Genomic DNA, 25,457 nt, shown 5'->3' with positions numbered 1-25,457 from the left:
CAAAGTGTTTAGACTGTGAAGGGGTCTTTGCAGAATTACTTGCTAGGTGACAAGTTAGGCAGTAAATTCCATGTTTCTCCTTGACATAAGCTAAACACTTTTCTGTTCTCTCACAAAATAACACCAATATTACGACTAGTTGCTCACCTACAAATTAGTGTTCAAACATGCTCCTTGTCCAAGGTTTAGTTTGCTTAAACATGACATCAATAGTGAAGCAAGAGAAAAGCAGAAGTGAGGATGAGCCATGATACATGAGGCATCCACTCCTGGTCAGAAGGTCATAGTGAAAAAGCAGCACAGACTGGAGACGGACTGTCAGTGTAATTTAGACCATTTGCCTGAATCAGCAAATCTGTCAAAGAGAAGGCTTGATAAACCTTCTGTAGTCCAAATTCTTCCTACAGTGAAAGTCAGGAGGTAACTGAAAGTCAAAAAAAAAAATGAAATATAAACAGAAATTGCTGGAAAAGCAGGTCTGGCAGCATCTGTGAAGAGAAATCAGAGTTAATGCTTTGGGTCAGGTGACCCTTCCTCAGAGCAGGACCTGAAACATTAACTCTGATTTCTCTTCACAGATGTTGCCAAACCTGCTGAGCTATCCCAGCGACTTCTGATTTTGTTTCTGATTTACAGCATCCACAGTTCTTTCGGTTTTTAAAAATAAAATGAAAACTAGCTATTATTACACTAGATTCCACTAGTACAGCAAAATGAATCAGGATCTTTGATTAAGACAAATGTTACAGCCCTAGTCATCAAGTGTAGCTGGTTGTGAAGGTTAAAGCTCGGCTTTGACACAGCCAGATGTTGAGAAAGCAGAGTCAAGCAAATGGAAAAGAGACAAGATATAATCCAAAGGAGAAATGAACCAGATAGGTTCATTGTAAGTATGCAGGAACGATGAATAAGTACGTTTCTATTTTACATTACCATTTTTCAAATGATATTTTTGCTAAAAAATACCAGCAATAATGAAATATAATTTTAACAAGAAATTATTCTGGAAGTATGGTGGTGATTACAGTAATAACAAATACATACCTAACTTGTTAAAATTTTCAGGTTGTAGGATATTGGCTCAGTCATACTGAATATTATGAAATTATACACATTAAAATGCAAATTGAAACATGTACAAATTATTGTAGGTACGGAGGAAATGCAGTGAATTGCTGTCTCTGGTGAGGATGGTATAAATACAGTTAATTTGATCATGACTGCATATAAAAAACTTTCAAGGAGCCTTACTCAATGCAAACACAGCAAACTGCAAAAATAAATGATCAATATTTATCTGTTTTACTTTTAAGTTTAACTGACAACTGAAAGAGTAAACAAGTTGGCATTACAAAAGCCAGTAAAATCACCACACAAAGAAAATCATCAGGAGAATCTGGAAGAATTCACAATAAGTACAATATAGATACATTTTGCCATATCTCTCTCATCTCCCTGGTTACATGGCACCATTTTGAGATGTTAGCCTGGCTCAAGTCCCAGTACATTACACGGCTTTCCTACGCATTCTTATGTGATGATGTTTAAAACAGTGCAGGCAATAATTTAAAATGTGACTCTGTGTGCTGGGTCTCTGTTTAATATTGAGATACACACATAAGAGCTCATCACACAGCAGCGAACAAACAAGTTGGATTAAGGTGTCTAATTTAGCAAACAAAAAAAATTATATCTTATATCATTTTACTATAAACTTCCAAAAATATTTTTAAATGGTTTACAGCCCAAAATTTTTAAATGATTTTTAAGCATGAATACCTTGAAAGAATAAAACTCTTTGACTTAATTTGAAAATGTTACAGAAGTACCCTTACAATTTTAGATATCCTGAATGCTTGTGTCAAAGTTCCAAATGAAAGATTTTCAATTAAATTAAAAAGTTGCAGGAATCCTACTGACCGCCATCCCCTAGGATTAGCATCAAATTACTTAGGGAGTCTCCTGTAAAGTGCATAGATATCCAAGGGGTTGTTGCAAGCAATTTGGGTGAACTGATTGCATTAAGATGTCTCCATTCACTGTGACAGCACCTGCTGACACAACAAGAAAAGATTCCCACTACACCACAGAGTTGGGATCTGGATGGTAAGCCAGGAAAAAGGTGAGATGAAGGGTAAAGAGAAAAATATGGGACGGGGTATTGTAAAAAAGAGAGAGAATAGGCATTAGGGAAGTGACAGGGGCTGAAAGACACAGTGAGAATGGGAATGGGAGCCTGGAAGGAAGGAAGGAAGGATATTGACACTTGATTCCTGGCACAATCCAATTTTTGGACTGTACAAAGACAAGATCAGAAGTAGATGTTTGTTTCAAGGAAGCTGGTGTGGGGACTGGAGGAGGCACGCAAAGAAGTGGCAGATAAACATATGCAGGACGGAATAGAATACAGAAAAATACAGCGCAGTACAGGCCCTTTGGCCCTCGATGTTGTGCCGATCCAAGCCCACCTAACCTACACTAGCCTATTATCCTCCATATGCCTATCCTCCATATGCCCATAAAGAGGGAGAGTCCACCACTGCTACTGGCAGGGCATTCCATGAACTCACGACTCGCTGAGTAAGAATCTACCCCTAACATCTGTCTTATACCTACCACCCCTTAATTTAAAGCTATGCCCCCTCGTAATAGCTGACTCCATACGTGGAAAAAGGTTCTCATGGTCAACCCTATCTAAACCCTATTCTCAAAACATCACTGATGTGGCATATAATACCAAATTAAGCATAGTTGTGATGACAAAAATGATGACATAGTGAATGAAATCAGTAATCTAGTTACAGATGTTTGCACCATGAATTGCTTAGCTGTAGTCTTTCCTGTATGTGTCACTGTCTGAAATTAACAATGTAACATACACCATCATTCCAAGTTTCATTTATTTCTGTGGTCTCCAGTGGAGGAGAGTTTTATCGAGCTAATTAAGGGAGAATACACTGATGCACAATAAACAATTAGAAGTGTCACTTATGGATGGAAATTTAATATAAGGCAATACATGTGCTTTACATTAACCGTCTGTTTCTTACAGAAAGACAAATCAGCTTTATTCTGAACACAATCAAATTTCAATCAATAAAATACCGCAAGTTACCAGACCCTAGAGAAACAGCTATGGAAGATTGCCGCACAAACATCAGTACTGATGCAGAGATCAGCTGTGTATCCTAATAAGGAGGATGCTAAGACTTTGCTGCAACAGATGCCCTATTAGTTTAACAACAATACCCAGAGCTAAATAAGAAAATGGCACAGTATCAGTTTTCAGCTGTAAGATGCAGTAAGCTTGTACAATATCTTTGGGTTAACAGCAGCAGTGAAAAACATTCTAGGCCAATTCAGATTACGGTGAGAAGAGGCCCAAAAAGGTAAAATTTTAAATTTTTTTAAAAAACTTCCCTTCAAGGCCTCAGGGAACAGATCTGCTTCTACCTTCCCTCTAGTAAAGCATAGGCCTTCCTTGCTTCAATGTCCCTATCTAGTGTGATTACCATCTACACAACCTGCACACCGGAGATGTTCCCTGCCTTTACCTAGTCTCAGAGGGTGCTCTCTGGGCAATGGAACTTTCCACCACTTTCTGATGCCTTCTTGCCTGGAATGTGCCAACACAATTTAAACCGAAGGGTCAAAAACCTTAGGCCTCAGTTCGAGCGAATCAGGTGAGTGTCCAACTCATGTTGAGCTCGGTGAGATATTCCTTTATCATATAGTTTTGAGCAGCCAAAGTAAGCAGTAAAACTCAAGTTTTTTCATCTTTTTATTGCCAAAAAAAAGCTTGGGAACTGTAAATAATTCTGCCTTAAAGCAGCATTTGTCTTCCACTTCACAGAAACAGCATTCATAATATAGAGAAATGAAAAGTCACACGTCTTAAAGATAGTAAATAAAAGTATTTTGTGATGCTGCACATAATTTGCAGCGAATTCTTGGGTGGTGTGATAACATGATGTAGTGTTATGCTGCTATTAATTACAGAATGCTACAGTTCATCAAATAGCCATTTGGATCATCCAGTCTGCACTGGATCTCTGATTGAATTGTACATTAAGTTTCATTAAGCCTATGGAGATCAAAGCTCTAGCTTCAACACCTAACATTACCACGGACACTACAGATGGAGATACTTGTCCCTGTTGAGCAAATGTGCAATCGAACATCAAACAGGACTGCACTCATATAAACACAAAAGAAACTAGGTCAAATATAAAACAATTTCTAGATTGTTGTGTGCACAGGATAACGGTGTATCACTCAAAAGGAGCTGTCAAATCTGACATACATGTCCTCTCAGTCTGAAGTTAGTACATACATCCCCTTTAAGGCAGGTGGATACTAGACCATCAGCAAGATATTTTGTGCTACAGCCTGGAGACACACAAGAAAATGTTTTATATATCATGTATTGTTTCCGACAGTTTCCTTCTATAACTAACAATTTGATTGAAATGTATACAGCTCAGCTGCTTTTAGCAATACCATATTGTTGAGAAAATTATCCTGTTTCACTGATACCTGGTAATGTTTCAGGCATGATACCAAGGCATGATGGGTCGGTTAGCTGGGTTTGCTGGATGGCTGGTTTGCAGTGCAGAACGATGGCAATGCCGTGGGTTCAGTTCCTCCACGGCCCGAGGATGCCGCGAAGGATGCTCCTTCTCAATCTGTCCCCTGATCTGAGGCATGATCCTTCAGGTTAAACCACCACCAATTATCTCTCTCTTAATCAGTGGGCAACTCTATGGTCTGCGGCAACTAGGAGAAGGTGAGGACTGCAGGTGCTGGAATGTCAGCGTCGAAAAGTGTGCTGGGAAAAGCACAGCAAGTCAGGCAGCATCCGAGGAGTAGAGTCAATGTTTTTGGCATAAGGCCTCCATCAGGAATGTGGAGAGGGAGTGGATAGATGTAAAGGGGGTTGTGGGAGGAATGGCAATAGGTGGATGCAGGTGATTGTGATAAGTTAGTGGGGAGGGTGCCGCAGATAGGTGGGAAGGAAGATGGACAGGTAGGACAGTTGAAAGGGGGTGGTGCAGAGTTGGAGGGTTGGATCTGGCTTGGGGGGGGGGGGGGGGGGGGAGATTTGAAAACTAGTGAAGTCAATGTTGATGCCATGTAGTTGAAGGATCCCAAGGCAGAAGATGAGGCATTCTTCCTTCAGTTGGAAGGTGGGTTTGGTTTGACACAGCACGGAGGATATTCAGGATTTGCATGTCCTTGGGGAAGTGGGAGGAGGAGTTAAAGTTATCGGCCACAGGGAGGTGGCATTGTTTGGTGCATGTTTCCCAGACATGTTTCCTGAAACACTCTGCAAGTTGGCACTCGGTCTCCCTGATGTAGAGGAGACCACATCAAGAATGATACATGCAGTGAATGAGGAGAGTGGATGCGCAGGAAAGTCTCAGCCGGATTTCAAATGATCCTCTGGGGCCATGGACAGAGGTGAGGGGGAGGTGTGGGCACAGGCTTCGCACCTTGTAAGGTGGCAGGGGAAGGTGCCGGGTGTGGATGATGGGTTGATGGGGAACGTGGGCCTAATGAGGGAGTTGCAGAGGGAATGGTCTCTGCAGAACATAGGTAGGGTTGGGGAGCAAAATGTATGTTTGTTGATGGGGTCAGACTGTCGGTGGCAAAAATGGCGGAAGATAATGTGCTGTATCTGGAGATTCTTGGGGTGGAATGAGGGGATTTGGGGGCTTCTATCCTTGTTGCAGTTGGGGGGTGTGTGGAGTTTGAGGACGGAGGTACAGCAAGTTGGAGAGATGTGATGTAGGGCATTGTTGATCACATGGGAGGGGAAATTGCAGTCCTTGAAACGGGAGGACATCTGGGATGTCCTGGGGTGGAATTGCTCCTGCTGGGGGCAGATGTTACAGAGGCGGAGGAATTGGGAGTAAGGGACAGCATTTTTACAGAAGGATCGGTAGAAGGTGGTGTAATCAAGGTAGCTGTGGGAGTCAATGGGTTTGAAATAGATGTCCCTGTTCAGTTGGTAGCTGGATATGGAGATGGAGAGGTCCTATGGTCTGGCAAGACTATGGCAAGCACTGGGGAATATGAATTCAGATAACTCATAGCTGCATGTAATATATTCAGGGCAAGATTTAAACTTAGGCATAACAAAAGTATCAGTCAAGAACAAAATTTTTCTTTCCCCAACATACTTATTCTAGAGTTATAGAATCACGGAGTTATCTAGCATGGAAACAGCATACACGTTGCCAACAAGGTATCCTTTATGAACCTAGTCCCATTTGTGAGCATTTGGCCCATATCTCTCTAAACTCTTCCTATTCATGTACCCATTTAGATGCTTTTTAAATGCTGTAATTGTATCAGCCTTCACCACTTCCTCTGGCAGCTCATCCCGTACGCGCAACACTCCGTGAGAAAAAGTTACCCCTCAGGTTCCTTTTAAATTTTTTCCCTCACACCTTAAACCCATGCCCTCTAGTTTTGGAACTCACTACTCTGAGGAAAAGACCTTGGCTATTCACCCTACATATGCCCCTCATGATTGTATAAACTTCTATAACGTCACCTCCCAGCCTCCGATTCTCCAGGGAAAATAGCCCCATCCTATTCAGCCTCTCCCTATAGCTGAAATCCTTTATAACTGGCAACATCCTTTAAATCTTTCTAATCCCAGTCAAGATTAACAACATCCTTCCTATAGCAGGGGGCCCAGAATTGAATGTGGTATTCCAAAAGTGGTCTAACCAATGTCCTGTAGAGCCGCAACATGACCTCCCAATTCCTATACTCAATGCACTGACCAATAAAGGCAAGGGTACCAAACACCTTCTTCACTATCCTATCTACTTGTGATCCACTTTCAAGGAGCTATGAACTTGCACCCCAAGGTCTCCTTGTTTAGCAACACTCCCCAGGACCTTACCGTTATGCCCTGCCCAGATCTGCCTTTCCCAAATGCAACACCCCACATTTATCTCAATTAAACTCCATCTGCCACTTACGGCCCATTGGTCCATCTTAGGGTTACAGAGATGTTCAGCACGGAAACACACCATTCGGTTCAACTCATCCATGCCAACCAGATATCCCAACCTAATCTAGACCCATTTGCCGGCACTTGGCCCATATCCCTCTAAACCCTTCCTATTCATATACCCATCCAGGTGCCTTTTAAATGTTGCAATTGCACCAGCCTCCACCACTTCCACCACCATGAGCAGCTGATCTAGATTCCATTGTACTCTGAGGTAATCTTCTTGACTGTCCATTATACCTCCAATTTTGGAGTCCTCTGCAAACTTACCAACCATATATCTATGTTTACATTCAAATCATATAAATAAATGACAAACAGCAGTGGACCCAGCACAGATCCTTGTGGCACACCACTGGCCACAGACCTCCAGGCTGAAAAACAACCCTCCACCAGCACCCTCTGTCTCCTACCTTCAAGCCAGTTCTGTATCCAAATGGCTAGTTCTCCCTGTATTCCATGTCATCTAACCTTGCTAACCGGTCTACCATGTGGAACCATGTTGAATGCCTTATCGAAGTCCATATAGATCATGTCCACCACTCTGCCTTCATCAAGTGTCTTAGGATATTTGAGGAACTGGTTGAAATAGACTTAATCGTGTAAGATAGACAGATTACCATGTGCAGATTGTCACACATCTAGGGTAGTTAGCTGATCTTATTATTTCCAGTAAGCTTGTTTGTCAAGTCCTGTTTCATCTCTGGAATCATACACTGCTCCAAGCTTAGTAATTTTGTTCCTCTCCCTGACTCGCTTCACGTTCTCCAGCCTGAAAAGTGAGCTTAAGACCTTTTATCAATACTTCTTCATGACAACGTTTATGTATTATTACTCCATGGATTTTGGGCATTCACTCCCATTTGTTGTCCATTCCCATTAAAGTAGTTAAGAGTCAATCACATTCCTTTGGGTTTCCAGTCACATGTAAGCCAGCCTGGGTAAGGATACTTACTCCAAAGGGCACTAATGAACCAGATTGTTCTTTTGTTTTAAAACAACAATTAATAATGTTTACATGGTCACCATTAGGCTATTTTTTTAAATCCTGGAATTCTACTGAATTCAAATTTCACCATTTTCCAGGTTTGAATTCAAACCCATTTCCAAATAACATTAGCCGGGTTTCTGAATTACTTGTGACATTGCCACCACTATCCCTCTGCCTTCCCAACCAGCAGGAGGGATACAATGGCCCAGTGAGGGTCCCTGGCTTCAGATGAATTGCTCATTTAGTCAACCAACACTGGGGCTGTTTCAAGGAGCACAGTCAGCTGTGCTTATAAAAAAAACTGTTTAAAATGAGACTGTGCCAAGCCCCACTGTTATCATTGCAGTAGGAATAAAAATATGTCTGAAAAGAAAACGTCATTCAAAAAAGATGTAAGTAAGATAAAGTACGTGAAAGCAATCAGAGAACAACTCTGCACAGGATTAGTTAACATTATCCAAAATTGCTCTGAATTGAGCCAGGAAGTGGTGTTAATCAGGCATGTTTTGTTAAAATACTGAACTGAGCCAAAATGGGTGTTGGACTGGAAAGTTCAAGGAAGCTCCATTGATTTGCAACCTGTATATTAAACACAGACGATTTCCTTTAAACTGAACAGCCATTTCCTGTCAGAAAAACAATTTGGTGTTGCAAACAACTTCATGATTGTTGTTGAGGTGACAGTTTGTAAAATATTTGTTTAGAAAGTACAGAACGTTATAAAACATCCCTTTATTCTATTTTTCTTCTTTTCTGCTTGGATGACAATATTGTCTATTCCACAATTTTAAACCATGCTGAATGGAGAAAATAATTCCATGAATAGATTGTGATAAGGTCAAACTAGAATTTTTCAAAATGCTAAATATACTGAGGAGGTACAAATTAGTGATAATAGTTGACAGTACCTCATGTGGTTGCTGGACAATTTTCCTTTCACTACATTAAATGAGGACATCACTCCAAAGGTTTTCCGTGGCTGAACTGCTCAATTAAAATCTTGCATACATGAGGAACAAACGAATGAAAGGGTAAGAGTGTAGAGTCGAGAAAAAGTCATTTTAATCAGGGGAGTATAACCAATGTTTATAAAGTCTGAATCTGTGCTGCCTGGCTATTAAATTCGAGTGGCAGATGCTATTGCCCAGGCAACAAACCCCAGCCCAACCCACTCACAGTGCTCATTAACTGCCTCCCCTATATCATGACCAAAACTGGATAAAATATACTTCAGCCTTGATAAGGTGTCTGAATTTCTCTTCGTGATTCTTTTTTGTTAAAGAAGTGTGACTGACATTTTGACTCCATTGTAAACAAGGTATTTTCTGTTGGCTGTGTAGGTTCTGTCTACATTTTTAAAAAATGCTTGACACTTTTTCTCAAAAATTTGCAGGAATAAATTTATAAATAAATTATACAATATATATGCCAAGAAAATAATTTTAGTGTATTAGAAATAAATATACTTTAAAAATAATTGAATACTAGATTAATCCGGAAAAGCTTATGGTAATAGAGTGCCACACAATGCTGCAGCACTAATGAAAGGTACCAGAGTGACAGGATACAGAGTTTTAATTTCTGCTAACCCTACTCACAGCCTCTTGCTCTTCTATGTCACCTTCCTGGCTGCATTGCTAGAAGAATCCCCGACAGGCATCGAAACATTGCTGTCAAATGGAAAGGGTTGGGGGAAGCAGGCAAGATGCTGTTTTCCTGGACTGTGCTCATGAATCTACTGACAGGTGGCCAAAAGCAACGCTGGTAATGGGTGGAGAGTTGGCTACCTGCCTTGCACACTTGGCCACAGGGATGTACATGGCTAAGGAACCAGCAAAAGGAAAAACATTTAAAGAGGCAGTGTGGGGGGGGGGGGGGCAAAGAAGGGATAGTGCAGATGCTCAAAGCTGAAAAACATCCAAGTTATGCAGTATACAAATTACGCTTTATATAAAATCCAAGAATTTCAAGCGAAAAGAAGATCAAAAAAAAAAAGTATGAGACATATGCCATGTGAATCTCTCAAGGTTTTTTATGATTCCATGGGCATCACTGACAAGGGCAACATTTGGAGCATATCTCCAACTGCACTTGGCAAGGTGGGGTTAGGCACCTTCTTGACCCGCTGCAGTCCATATCGGTGGGTAATTCACAGTGCATTTGTACTTCCAGGACGTAGACCCAGTGACAGTGAAGGAATGGCTACACTTTCAAGTCAGGATGGTGTGTCGCTTGGAGGGGAACTTGTAGCTGGGATGTTCCAATGTATCTGCTGCCCCTGTCCTTCTACGTGGGAGATGTCACGGATTTGGAAGGTACAGTTGAAAGAGGCTTGATGAGTTCCTGCAGTGTTGACACTGTGTATTGGTTGTGGAGGAAATGAATGTTTAAGTTAGTGAGTGGGGTGCCATGGAGTGAGATGGTTGGTACTGGATGATGTCAAGTTTCATGAATGTTGGAGCTGCACCAATCCAGTCAGTAGAGTGGTTTCCATCATGCTCCTCATTTGTAACCTGCAGTAGTGGGCAGGCTTTGGGGAGCTTGGAAGCAAGTTAAGTCCCTCATAATACCCAACTTCTGAAATGCTGTACAGCTGTAGTCTTTATATGTCAGATTCAATTCAATTTCTGGCCAGTGGTAACCCCTAGGATACGGACAGTGGGTGAATCAGTGATGACAATGCCACTCAATATCAAGGGGAAATGGCTAGTTTGGAGATGGTCATTGTGTGGCACTTCTAGGCATGAACATCACTTGACACCTATCAGCCGAGGCTGAATATTGTCCCAGGTCTTGCTGTACATGGAGATCTTTAGTATCGGAGAAGATGCAAATTCTACTAAACACTGCGCAATCAGCAGCAAATATCTCTGCTGACTGAGGGAAGGCCAGGGATGATGGAGCTGCAGCTTATTGGGGTTACCCTGAAGGATTCCTGCAGCAATCGACTCCATGACTCAATATCCTCAGGCTGAACAAGTTGGTTTCTAACAACCACAATTATTATTTTTTGTGCTAGGTATCACTCCGAACAGTGACAAGTTTTCCTTCAATTATCAGAGGTGCTTTAATATCGCATACAGTCAAATGTTGCCTTTATGTCAAAGGTAGTCAACTCCCATCACTCCAAGCTTAACTCGTGTCAGGGACAAAATTGATTCAATAAAATAATAGTAATCTTGTAACATACAAACAACAAATCAGGAGGAATAGGCCACTTGGCCCCTTGAGCTTGTTCCTTCATTCAATACGATCATGGCTGATCTAATTACATTCCCATTCATGCTGGATAATCTTTCTTGATTATCAAGAATCTACCTACATCAGAATTAAAATGTACAAGCACTCTGCTTTCATCATCTTGAGGAATTTACAACTCCCTGACAGAGAAATCTTTCAACTGTCTTAAATCTCCACCATCAACGCTCAGCAGTAGCAGCCAAAATCCAAAGATCTTTTGAAAATGCCATCCAAACTCATGATCACTTCCATCCAGAACGACAAGGACAGTAGATACAGGAGAACGTTATTGAAATAACTCCAGAGAATATTCCATCACTAAGTCACCTTTTATTTACATGTGGAGAGTCCTCGACACTGATCCAGCTCCCTCAGAGCCAGATCTCAGAATGAACAAAATGCCTGATGCTCCTGTTTGTATCTGTCAGCCGGGGCTCCCAGATTGGACCAGATTAATAGCCCCTATCAGAAAACTCATGTTTTATGAGATTCACTTGGCTAACCTCATTACAATCACCTGCAAGTTCCACCCCCGCTACCTCAAGCTACTCAACACCTTGACTTGGAAATATATTGCCATTTTTTCAGTGACGTGGAGGTGCCGGTGCTGGACTGGGGTGGACAAAATCAGAAGTCTCACAACACCAGGTTATAATCCAACAGGTTCATTTGAAATCACAAACTTTCAAAGTGCTCTCCTTTGTCAGGTGCAGCCATGTCTTCAGTATTGCTGGACCAAAATCCCAGAGTTCCCTCTTCCATAGCATTGTAGGTGTACTTACAGCACATGGACTGCAGCGGTTCAAGAAGACAGCTCACCATCACCTTCTCACGGGCAATTAGGGACAAGCAATAAATGCTGGCCAGCCAGCGATGCCCATGTTCATGACTGAATCAAAAGTTGGTTGCCCCATCTGTTTAAACAGTAACCTACGCCAAATTTTTAATTCTCCCACAATAAGAAACAGCTTTCTCAGCTGCACTTGTCAAGAATCCTCTGGATTTTATACATTAAAAATACAAGTCTTGTCCAGCCTGTAACACAAGGGCTCCTCTATATACAATGTGGTATCAAATATACAACTGGTCCCGTGCCCTAGTAAAGTGCAATATTATAATTGGCAAAGCACCTCATTCATTGGAATTTCCATGTCTTTCTCTTTGCTGCACCTCACAAAATTCTGCATTGCTGCTAATGAGTGGGAAATTTAAACATGATACTTTTATAAAACCTCTGGCAAAACATCAATTCTTTTCCACATCTTGCCACCAACTTCATAAGAAAGCCATATCTCCTTTGCATCAATGAAATTATGGCAAGCTTAAATGTAGTTTAAAAGTACATTCTTAAAATATACAAGGTAAGAATCTTATCGGCAGATGACTAACCATGTATTGGGTTTTGTTGGGAGGGGAGAGGAGGGAAGAGAAGGGGTGCAATCTAGGATAGTTTAAAAGGTCGCACAATATCCCAAAATAGTTAATTCTGGATGAATGCACACATAATGTTTCAATTTATCAAATTACCTGGTATTTACTCTTCCCATAGCAATTTTTTGACAAAAACTGGAGATTATTTCTAACCGTTGGTTTCTAATGCTCAACATAGCAGTAACTGCCATTGTCAGTGTTATCCTATAATCAATGTCTTTCGTCTGGTTTCTTCATTTTGCTATTTTAAGCCATTAATTTTAAGCAGGATCACATCTCTGGAGCAGAAATTTGATATGTGCATGTAATGGATATGTGTGACAGTATTGCCAGTAGGACTGTCTAGACTTACACTGCCATAATCACATTTCAGACAAACACTTTTTACAACCTTTTAAAATTTTTAAAAATCCTATCTTTTGCACACTACGATGGCGCTGGAGAATAGCTAATTTTTACACTTTTTACTGTACTCTAGTACTCAAGTACACGTAATAATATAGCTGAAAGTGTGTTGCTGGAAAAGCCCTTCAGAAGGGCTTATGCCCGAAACATCGATTCTCCTGTTCCTTGGATGCTGCCTGACCTGCTGCGCTTTTCCAGCAACACACTTTCAGCTCTGATCTCCAGCATCTGCAGCCCTCACTTTCTCCACGTAATAATATAACCTAAATCTAAATAAAATCCAAATCTTGTTGTTTGGCATCATAGAATTTCGGTCATATTTGTCCTGACTGAATCACTGAATGACTAGTTATAAAGACTGTTGTACAGGGGGTTGTAAATGGCTATTTTTATCCGTTTACTGAACATCTAGTTGAAGCATACAATTACATTGCAAACTAATCATGTGTTCATCAGGATTTGACTGCACTGTCAGTTCTGAAACTTGTATCACATTGCTTCTTTTCTATAGTTGACTTGTAGGTGAAAGTAAATGGAAAATAATACCAGGGACCTACCAAATTCTTACAATTTGCAAAAAAGCCCATTATGTAAACAACATGTATCAAAAGGATTATTAAGTTAGAGAAGTAAGGGAGAAGAAAAGGAAAGGTGCAAGGCATAAGTGGTACACACAGTGGGAGACAGAAAGGCCGAATGGATTGAGAAGAGAGTAAAAAGAGGAGAAAGATAGAAAGGAAGGGAAAGGATAAAGAGCATACATAAGATGTTCATAGCTCTTTGAAAGTGGAGTCACAGGTAGATGGGATAGTGAAGAAGGCGTTTGGTATGCTTTCCTTTATTGGTCAGAGTATTGAGTGCAGGAGTTGGGAGGTCACGTTGTAGCTGTACAGGACATTGGTTAGGCCACTTTTAGAACATGGTGTGCAATTCTGGTCTCCTTTTTATCGGAAGGATGTTGTGAAACTTGAAAGGGTTCAGATAAGATTTACAAGCATGTTGCCAGGGTTGGAGGATTTGAACTACAGGGAGAGGTTGAATAGGCTGGCGCTGTTTTCCTTGGAGCGTTGGAGGCTGAGGGGTGACTTTACAGAGGTTTATAAAATCATTTCGGGCTGGATAGGGTAAATAGACAAGATCTTCTCCCTGGGGTGGGGGAGTCCAGAACTAGAGAGAATAGGTTCAAGGTGAGAGGGGAAAAATTTAAAAGGGACCTAAGTGACAACTTTTTTATGCAGAGGATGTTGCATGTATGGAATGAGCTGCCAGAGGAAGTGGTGTAGGCTGGTAAAATTACAACATTTAAAAGGCATTTGGATGGGTATATGAATAGGAAGGGTAAAGACGGATATGAACGACGTGCTGGTAAATGGGACTCGATCAGGTTAGGATATTTGGTCGCATGGATGAGTTGGACCGAAGGGTCTGTTTCAATGCTGTACATCTCCATGACTCTATGACTCTAAAAATGTGAGTAAGAGAAGAATGAAATGTAGATAAGAAAAAGGAGAAAGCAGGGATAGAGTGAGGAGCACACTGTAATCTGTAATCTAATCTAATCATGACAGAGACAATGATAACAGAAGGTTATGACAGACACACACATTGGATGGGAACTAGTTGAGGAACTGAACAAAAGAGGAGAATTTTATGTTTATTAGATGCAGCATATTTTGTCACAGTGGATTGCAAGGCTAAGAACATCATGGTGTAGTTAGTTATGAAGAGAGTAAATATGTTTTCCACATTCAGCATGACATATTGCATAAATGATCTGTGAAAACATCATCTACTATGAGAGGGCTATACCAATAAGTACCTCAGTACTTGCCAAGCTTTTCTCGTACTGCTGCAACAAGGCTGGCATTTATCAGACTCTGAGGAGAATTACCCTGACAAGTCCTACCCAGAAAGGACAAACCTAATCAGACAGCTTGTAATCAAGAGTGAGTATGAGAGAGACAGGGTGTGTGAGACTCTTCACTGGCAGAAGTCACACCTAACACACCTAAGCAAAATTGTTGAAATTGGTGGAGGTCTGTTATCTCAGCTCCAGGACAGGACACTGCTGCCATTCTGCAACTTTAAACATCCATTACATCCACAAGATCACTATATAACTCACCAAAGCTCCTTTGACAGTACCTGTGAAATCTACAACCTTTACTAGCTAGAAGGGCAAGGGTAGCAGATGCATGGGATCACTAGAAATACAAGGCCCCTTCAAGTCGCACATCAGCTTTACTTGGAACTATATTTTTGTTCTTTATCTGGGTCTAAATCGTAGAACTCCCTTCCAAACTCCACTGTGGATTACAGATACATAATGTCAAATATGTATATCCAAAAACAGGCATTCTTAAAACTAGACATTTTTTATTTTCTTCTGCTGCAACAAAACCTTGACCCAACCTGACACTGCTCAGACTGATCCACCTAAATCATGTAGGAGCACCCAATGTGACCTCAGCATCTAATAAACATAGATACGTCTGTGCAGAATAAAAATAAACACAAGCTTCCATCAAAGCAATGACAGTAATACACCGCAAAAGGATATAAATTTAAAGCACTCACATTAAAAATGATATGCCATGGGCAGCCATGTAAAATGGAAGTATAATTCATTGTCTATAGCCAAGAAAGTGGAATAATTGCAGAATTAAGATAGAATTACATCTCTGTAAAAACAGAGTGAAGAGCAAGGGGTTTGTGGTTTAAAACAGAATGACTGATCTGGATACTTTATGCTGAAAGTGACAGAAAGAAATTAATTAATTAAAAACAATGCATAAACCAAAAAGAACAGAAGAGCAATTTATTGTCATGTGTATTTTTACAAAAAAATAAGAGTGTAAAGTCTTATGTCGCTACACCACAGTGCCTGTATTAATGCCAGATGTCATAGATAAGAAGAAAAAAGTAAAAATTAAGACAGAGCTCATGTCAGATCAATTTCCGTTCAGGGAAAGTCTATTAAAGATGAACACAAATACCTGGAAGCCGCTGCCGAAGGCCTCCACTTCAATGAGACCCTCACGCTGGAACGAGACCCACATGCCAATCTGAGACTGCCTGTCTGGGACAAAGTTAAAAATCACACAACACCAGCTTATAATCCAACAGGTTTATTCGGAAGCACTAGCTTTTGAGGTGCTGCCTCTTCATCAGATGGTTGATGACAAAAGTCCTTCCAAATAAACCTGTTGGATTATGACCTGAAGTATGATTTTTAACATTGTCCACCACAGTCCAACACTGGCACCTCCAAATCACATCCGGGTCAAGGCAGCCATAACATGAGACCGCCATTCTGGGCTCGAATACAAGACCTCCAGACCACACACTGAGCCAAGACTGGACGAGATCACCTCACCGGGTTTCTGGAATACCCAGAAGCCGCTGTCAAAGATCTCCACACCGATGAGACCTTTGTGCCGGTACAAGACCACCAAACCTGGAGACCGCCATGCCAAGCTGAGACTGCCCCCATGGGATGAGGTTGTCACAATGGGAGACTGCCGCGCCAAGCTGGAAGCCTCCTCTTCACTGGGCCCAGGCCAGGAGAAGAAACCTTCCACTGAAGTGAAAGAGGGTAAGATAATAAGTGGAAATATTAAGAAAAGGCAGAGAAAGAAAAAAAAGCAAAAAGCGGACAGAGTAGATGAGCTCTGGGATCCTGGGCTGAGGAACCTACATGCTGCATTGCTACATCATTACTATATTGCTTTTTAGAGTGATGAATTAGACAGAGTGATGATAGAATGACTCTACAGAGAAGGGATGGCATTTGTTGGGGTATGTCGTTTGACCAAGCGAAGATTTCTGGTGTACTGAACTGATCATTTCAACTCCATGTGAATATTCCTCAGGGTGGTGATCAAATTTAAAAGGGCATCACAGTAACTGAAAGTACATGGAAATAAATCCTCAGATGATCACAGGCAGCTAAAGTTAGATGCGTTTTCTAGTTAATTCATGAAAACCTCAGATAAACACATCTATTAATTCTGATGAAACATCCCTAATTTGGCATTATATATCAAGGTTGAAACTTTATTGCTGGAACAACACAGCAGGTCAGGCAGCATCCAGGGAACAGGAGATTCGACGTTTCGGGCACAGGCCCTTCTTCAGGAATGAAGAAGGGCCTGTGCCCGAAACGTCGAATCTCCTGTTCCCTGGATGCTGCCTGACCTGCTGTGCTGTTCCAGCAATAAAGTTTCAACTTTGATCTCCAGCATCTGCAGACCTCACTTTCTCCTCGAAGATTATATATCAAGTTAAAGCATAAGAACAGCTGATTAAAGGGCACCAACAAGTGTAGGAAAGACACAAAGACTAGGGTTACTGTGGGCTTGGTGAAAATATTATGCCTGGAAAATATAAGTAGAAGCTCATATGTGTTGGAAAGGTCTGGCACTCAAGATGTTTTGAGGAAGAATAGTTCCAATGGATTACTAAGGTAACATGACAGCATGGATAGGCAGGCAAATTTCTTTGGACTGGTTTTAGAAGCACTGTAAAGAATCCATATCTTGCAGTTTCCATCAAATCCACTAAAGCTCAGATGGAAACTGCAAGATGTAGATTCTTGACAGTTGCTCAGTACATTGTGATGCTGAACTTTTTGTGAAATGTATTTCACAAGTACTTACCAACAAATGTGACATCGCCCATTTAACCAATGTACCAAATTAGTATAAGGTCATGAATTCTAAGAATGAAAACCAAGTTATGCAACAGATGCTTAGTGCTACAAACTGAGGCCTAGAGCTGACAGGGCTCTCGAAAGCATTTTCAGTGCTAAACACCACCAGTGGTTGGAATGTAGAACTTGATACAACATGATGTAGGTGAGACGAATATCATACTTTTTTAAGGGGATCCTATTGAGTTAATGAGGAAGAAAGTAGAAAGATTTGTTGATAACTTTAAATGAAATAGGGTAGGATGGTCTGCTTTTTGTTACACATTCCATACAATGCATTTGAAATGTGGTCATAGGGGCTTCATGTTGATTTCAGATGTATAAAGGCCAGTCCAAATTACATGTCCTGTGCTTTATGCTTCATTTACCACATTGCTCTGTATAATATCGTCTGGGTCTGCATGGGTTAATCTTTGGAGGGTCAGTGTGGTCTCGTTGGGCCAAATGGCCTGTTTCCACACTGTATGGATTCTATGATTATAATGTGTCTTCTCCAATAGTGTAAGTTTATCTGAATCAATAATATTTCATGTACGATACTTTTAAAACAAAAGTTCACAGAATCTGAGCTTCCCAGGTAAGGCCAGCATTAATTGCCCACACGAAGTTGGTGGCACCTTATTGAACTGTTCCAGTTCATGTGGTTCAGTACACTCCCAGTATTGTCAGGAAAGGAGTTCCAGCATTTTAACACAGTGATAATGAATGAAGGTGGTATAGTTCCAAGACAGGACAGTAGGAGTTGGAGAATGATCTTACAAGTTTATGTGTTTGGCTGCCCCTGTCCTTCTAGGTGGTAGAGGTTGCCATTTGGAAAGTTTGTGTCAAAGCAACTTTGATGAGTTACTGTATATAGTACACACAACTGTCACTATGCATCAGGTAGGAAATGACCAAAATGGAGGAATGTGGTATCAATTAAGCAATTAACTTGTCCTCTTTAAAGTAAAGCTTCTGGAATTGTACATATCAAAGCAGGTTGAGAAAATGTAATCACACTCTTGATATGTGCCATGTGGATAGTAGACGAGGGTTTGAGGTGTCTCTAAATTGTTCTTGTAGCCACTATATTTAGTTGACTGACTCAGTTAAGTTCTGGTTAATGGTAACTCCCAGGACATTGAGGGCAGGGAAATTCAGCAATGGCAGCACCACTGAACAGCCCGAAACGTCGATTCTCCTGCTCCTCGGATGCTGCCTGACCTGCTGTGCTTTTCCAGCAACACACTCTCGACTCTGAACATTAAGGCAGGATAAAGTTTTCTCTTTATGGAGATGGTCTTTGTCTAACACGTGACAAAAAATGTTACTTTTTGTTTATTAATCTAAGTCTGCAAGTTGTCCAGGTCTTGTGGCATGTGGGCACTGTTATGATCCCAGCTGATGGCAATACTGGAAAGTCAGACCCCTGCATGAAACCTGGATTTTTCAGTTTTAACAACTTGTAGATTTCTATCCAAACTCTCTTGGCTTAGATGCTCCATAGACTTGGAAACACTTCTTTGGAGATGACTGGATCCCCTGAATTAAGCTGAAAAACTGTGGGTTCGCGAGGAGGAAAAAAGCTGCTCTCTTCTAAACTCAGCAGTTCTTCTGAACTAAAATGTTGAACATTCTGTTCTGAAGTCAAAACAAAATTAATTGCCTTCTCAACTGCAATCATGTGCTTTCTTGGAACTGATGTATTCAGGTCACTGTTCAAATTGACTGACTTTTTTTTAAAAACAGAAACTTCACAGAACTGACCCACATCCATCTCTCTCTGTTTTGAAATCCAGAAGTATGATATACAGTACACGTTTTTCACGGCACAGACTGTTTCAGTACTTAACGAGTTGCCACTGGCATTGAACACTGCAAAAAAGAAGCAAATACTCTCCTTCTGACCTTGTGATGGATTCGTTACAATAAGACAGTTGGGCCGAGGAACTTAGAGTCATAGAGTCATACAGCACGGAAACAGGCCCTTCGGTCCAACCAGTCTATGCCGACCATAATCTCATATTAAACTAGTCCCACCTACCTGCTCCTGACCCATATCCCTCCAAACTGCTGCTATTTATGTATTTATTCAAATATCTTTCAAACATTTTAATTGTACTCACATCTAATAATCAACTTCTGCAACAATGTTCTCCCTCCAACACCACAAGCATCTTCCTTTGCGTTGAACATTATGACAACCAGTGGAGAGTTTTCCCTCTGATTCCCACTGATATTCATTTTGCAAGGGCTCCTTGATACTTCACTCAGTCAAACACATCATGATGTCAACAGCAGTCACTCTCGCCTCACCTCTGAAATTCAGTTTGTTTGTCTTTGTTTGGACCAAGACTATAATGGGGTCTGGAGCTGAGTAGCCCTGGCAAAATCCAAACTGAACATCAGTAATTAGGGTGTTGCTCAGTGCTGCTTGAGAGCACTATTGATGACATCTTTGTTGATGACTGACAGCAGATTGATGGGCACTAATTGGTCAGATTTGATTTATTGTGCTTTGTGTATTCTGACATACATTGTCAATTTTCTAAATAGCTGGGTAGATAGCTGGATGTTCTGATACAACTTGATTCTGGAGCACAGGTCTTCAGCTGGGATGCTGCAGGGCCATATTCTTTGCCACATCTGAGAGATATATTTTCTGTCCAACTAAATTATAATTCAGCAAGAATTATGGAAGGGTTCCGATGGATTTTCAAAAGATTCGGTCCTTTTCAGAAAAGGCACTGTCACCAATGGTGCAGCAAAGAAAATAGTGGATGACCATTAGAAGAGGATTGCATGGATCTCAGAATATTGTATCACCGAAGGAGGTTGAGAGAGATTGGGTGGGGAAAGATCATGGAAGAATATGAAAATTACGAATGGCTTCTTTTGAGTTGAAATCCAGGTATTGTCAGACCTGAGGTCAGTGTGGATCAGCAGGCACTGAGCTGATAAGTTAACAAGACTTGATGCAAGAATGGATAAAGACAGCAGTGTTTTGAGCCATTCAATTTACAAAGGGTACAAGCTGGAAAATACCTTCATGCACAGTGGAAGAAATTACGTAAAATGCAGCAGAACCACATTAATACAGCTAACTCATCAGAATTGTTTCTTCTCATTGCAAACCTCAAATTAATTCCTGATAATACGATCTGGCCATCTGTTTTTCGCGTCAAGAAGTCTGAACAATGTGACTTTGAAAACAGTTCAAAGACAGTGTAGATCCATCTGCTGTAGAATAGTGTCAATTGTGCCTCAATGACAGGACACTTGATTCTGAGTCAGGTGGTTGAGGGTACAAGTTCCACTTCAGAAACCTGAACACTAAACCTCCAGCCCAGTACTGTGGGAGATGTGGTCTTTTTGATGGAATGTTAAACCAATGCCTGTCTGACTGTCAGAACTGGGTTCTGTAGAAGGGTCACTGGACCAGAAACGTTAACTCTACTTTCTCTCCATAGATGCTGCCCAGACCTCAGATTTTTCAGCAATTCTTCTCTTTTTGTTCCTGATTTCCAGCATCGCAGTTCTTTTTTTTTTGTTTAGACTGGTAAATGGGCATATGGGGAGATTTCAGGGGAACCAGGAGGAGGAACATGAGCCCACAAAAATACAACAAAATCCTGGCTTCAAGAAACAGAATCCAATTCTTACTGTGGCACATTATGGCTACATTCTTTTGATAAGTGTTCTCTTAGATTGTTGCATTAGATTCATATTTTAAAAACTATGCGATTTGTTTTGAACATAAATGTATGGTTTTGAAATCATTAACCTTTTAACAGTGTTTCTGAACCAAGAGGGTGTGCCCCACTGTGGAATGTGATAGTTGTCTCGGTGGGACCACAATGATTTACATTGTTGGCAAAAATGCAACCACAGACTTCTCATTAATGACTTAATTATCTCGTTTTGGCTTTTTTAAAAAAACAAATTAGCAATAAAACTTATTCTCAAAAATCATTCCAATTTTTAAATATTCTTAAGCAGTTCCATTAATGATTAACATAATGCTAAATTGCGTGTAAACATAAAAGTACGCTTCTTGTTTGTTTTAAACATGGTGGGACCAGGGCTTTTTGACAAAATGGCTTATGGCAAGTAAGTTGCAAAAGGTTGAGAACGCCTTTGTGAAGAGATTATAATTCAGAACAAATATTAGAGGGTGTCATTTGTATTACCTCAGTAGCTACACTCCTTACAGGATTCTACTGGATTAGTCAAGAAATCAGCAGTTAGTAATATGCCACAATGGAAAAATGGCAACACTTCAAATATATGAAGAGTAGTTTTAGAACAGGCAGGAGCAAAATTTGTGGTTCATTAGTTAACACTTTGCAAGGGCTTGTTCTTACCCTCATATATTGTGCATTATGTCTGAATAAAAATGAAAAGGAAACTTCCCGTTAAATACCATCAGCATCAAACTCAGAGATAAAAACCAAAAGGTCAGGTATCCAATATAGAAAGAAATAATTGTCATAAAAGGATTAAAAATGCCATATTCTACAACTATAATCTTTCAACTTGATTTTGCGGCACAGATTTCTTGTTTAGATTAAAAGCTCCCAATGAAAAATGATGGCAACCTAATTAAATTGTAGAAGATTCCAAAAGTAAATAATGGGGCCATTTGTCTAGTATAAAGATACAAACATGGAAGTACTATTCTTAATCATTAATATTCTGCAACAAGGAACTCGAACTACAAAACTTTTTTTTATTCATTTTTTGGAAATGCGTGTTGCTGACTGGGCCAGCATTTATTGTCCTTTCCTAGTTGCCCTTGAGAAGGTGGTGGTGAGCTGCCTTCTTGAACTGCTGCAGTCCACTTGCTTAAAGTTGACCCACAATGCCATTACAGAGGGAATTCCAGGATTTTGGCCCAGCGACAGTGAAGGAACGGTGATATATTTCCAAGTCAGGATGGTGAGTGACTTGGAGGGGAACTTGTAGATGGTGTTATTCCCATATATCAACTGCCCTTGTCCTTCTGGATGGGAGTGGTCATGGGTTTAGAAGGTGCTGTCTGAGGATCTTTGGTGAATTTCTGCAGTGCATCCTGTAGATAGTACACAGCGTCGGTGGTGGGGGGAGTGGCTGCTTGGGGGTACAGCACCAAATGAGCGGGCTGCTTTGTCCTGATTGGTGTCAAGCTTCCTAAGTGTTGTTGGGACTGCACTCATCCAGGTATGTGGGGAGTATTCCAAGACACTCTTAAATTGTCCTTGTAGATGGTGGACAGGCTTTGAGGAGTCAGGTGGCGAGTTATCCACCACAGTATTCTAGCCCCTGACCACCATTTGTAGCCAAAATCTTGCAATTCCCTGGTGAATCCAGTTGAGTTTCTGATCAATGATAACTCCTAGAATGTTGATAGTGGGGGATTCAGTGATGGTAACACCAAAGAATGTCAAGGGGTGGTGGTTAGATTGTCTCTTATTAGTGATGGTCACAGCCTTGCATTTGTGTGGCACGAATGTTACCTGTCACTTGTCAGTCCAAGTCTGGATATCGTCCAGATCTTGTTGCATTTGGACAGAGACTGCTTCAGTATCTGAGGAGTCCTGAATGGTGCTGAATATTATGCAATCAATCATCAGCGAACATCCTGAAGAAGGGCCTGTGCCCGAAACGTCGAATCTCCTGTTCCCTGGATGCTGCCTGACCTGCTGTGCTGTTCCAGCAATAAAGTTTCAACTTTGATCTCCAGCATCTGCAGACCTCACTTTCTCCTCAGCGAACATCCCCACTTCTGACCTTTTGATGAAGGGAAGGTCATTGATGAAGGTGGTTGGGCCTAAGACACTACCCTGAGGAACACTTGCAGAGATGCCGTGGAGCTGAGATGATACTCTCCCGACAACTGCAACCACCTTCCGACATGTCAGGTATGACTCTGGTGGTTACAGTCTTCCCCGATACCCACTGATTCCAATTTTAGTAGGGATCCTTGATGCCACATTTGGTCAAATGCAGCCTTCATGCTGTTACTGTCCCCTCCCCTCTGGAATTCAGCTCTTTTGTCCATATTTGAACCAAGGTTGTAATAAGGTAATGAGCTGAGTGGCTCTGGAGGAACCCAAACTGGGCATCACGGTGCAGGTTATTGCTGAGCAGGTGCTGCTTGATAGTTATGTTGATGACACCTTCCATCACTTGACTGATGATCGACAGTATAACAGTTCCTATTCTGAATTCAGCTAAATAAATTACCCTGGGGCAAAGTGGAATTCTCATTAAACAATCACTAAGCATGGAAAAGTATCGGGCCGCTGGGGGAAAGGAAGGAGAAAGCTAGGCAGGTTGAATTAGCTATTCCAGTTGAACACTTAGTTAGTAAAATTAATTCAATACTTCATAAGCTTGATAGTGTGGTATTTGTTTTAGTAATACAGCTGAAGACTGATAAAACTCGCTAGAAGTTTGTTTTATGAGCCTTGCCATTAGTAAGAAAGATAATATTTACTATGGTAGATACAGAATTACACGTATTAGATCATAAATGTACACAGTTATCAGTCTTAGTTTGTGTTCTGGTATCTCAATCAGCAATACTTGAAAAATGGCATTAGTGGATGGCTTGAAATGAGAAGGGTGTGTCAACTTGAAGCTTATTAGATTGGATTAGATTCCCTACAGTGTGGAAACAGGCCCTTCGGCCCAACAAGTCCACACCAACCCTCCGAAGAGCAACCCACCCAGACCCATTCCCCTACATTTACCCCTGACTAATGCACCTTGCACTAAGGGCAATTTAGCATAGTCAATTCACCTGAGCTGCACATCATTGGATTGTGGGAGGAAACCGGAGCACCCGGAGGAAACCCACGCAGACACGGGGAGAATGTGCAAACTCCACACAGACAGTCGCCCAAGGCTAGAATCGAACCTGGGACCCTGGCACTGAGCCACTGTGCCACCTGTCTGTAAGGCTTCACAATTAATTAGTTGGATCATGAAGAAGCAGAAAAACTTATCAGCTGACGGCTAATGGAAAATGTCATGCAAAACATCAATGCTCGCAATATTTAATACAAGAGTCTATACTTTTTACACAGTTACACAAAACATACAGCACAGAAACAGACCATTGAACCTGAGCAGCCTGTACCAGTATGTCACCTCATCCTTACACATCTGGCAGCATAACCCTCTATTCATTTCTCCTTGCATTTTTGTCTAGTTTCCTCTTTAGTGCATCTAATTCAAACAGTCAACTTTCATTGTAACATAAAATTGACCTTTATAGGGCCCATTCTACAAAATCATGCTCCTGGTATGAAGCTTTGTCGATTAAAATGTTGAATTAAAAACCATGGAAAATACAACCACAACTTTCAGTCAATGCTCCTGTGGGCAAGGTCCCAAATTAGCAATGAAGTATTGAAAAACCTGCCCGTACATATTTATGGGATTATGTACAGTATTTGAAAATGTCAGCAGCCAACCATGAGCAATGTTACCTCTTTCATTTTGTCCACTTCATTCTGTAGCACCTGTTTGGAGACGTCCATTTCAATGAGCTTCTGTCGAAGATCTTCATTTTCTTCTTCTAACTTTATTCTCTTCTTCTCCACTGCTTCCAGTTCATTGTGAAGTCTTACAGACACATCTTTTGAAACCTGTAGTATACAGGAAGTCAATACACGTTATTCAGAACA

The 25,457-nt window shown here is 41.0% G+C and overlaps 1 protein-coding gene across 3 annotated transcripts in view; it reads right to left on the bottom strand.

The window, feature by feature from the left end:
• The window catches only part of mtcl2 (microtubule crosslinking factor 2), a 112,746-nt gene that overhangs the window by 66,353 nt on the left and 20,936 nt on the right, over positions 1 to 25,457 (bottom strand). For all 3 annotated transcript variants that reach the window (XM_043710552.2, XM_043710553.2, XM_043710554.2), the window contains exon 3: positions 25,260 to 25,418. In XM_043710552.2, the coding sequence (XP_043566487.1) occupies positions 25,260 to 25,418 (159 nt within the window). The remainder of the gene's footprint in view (positions 1 to 25,259; positions 25,419 to 25,457) is intronic.

This window comes from Chiloscyllium plagiosum, unplaced genomic scaffold (assembly GCF_037043375.1).
Source record: "Chiloscyllium plagiosum isolate Xiang-an unplaced genomic scaffold, Cpla_swu_hap1 HiC_scaffold_15, whole genome shotgun sequence".
In the NCBI taxonomy this organism is placed as follows: domain Eukaryota; kingdom Metazoa; phylum Chordata; class Chondrichthyes; order Orectolobiformes; family Hemiscylliidae; genus Chiloscyllium; species Chiloscyllium plagiosum.
Note: the sequence above shows the minus strand (reverse complement) of the source record. Positions and strands in the feature narration are given on the sequence as shown.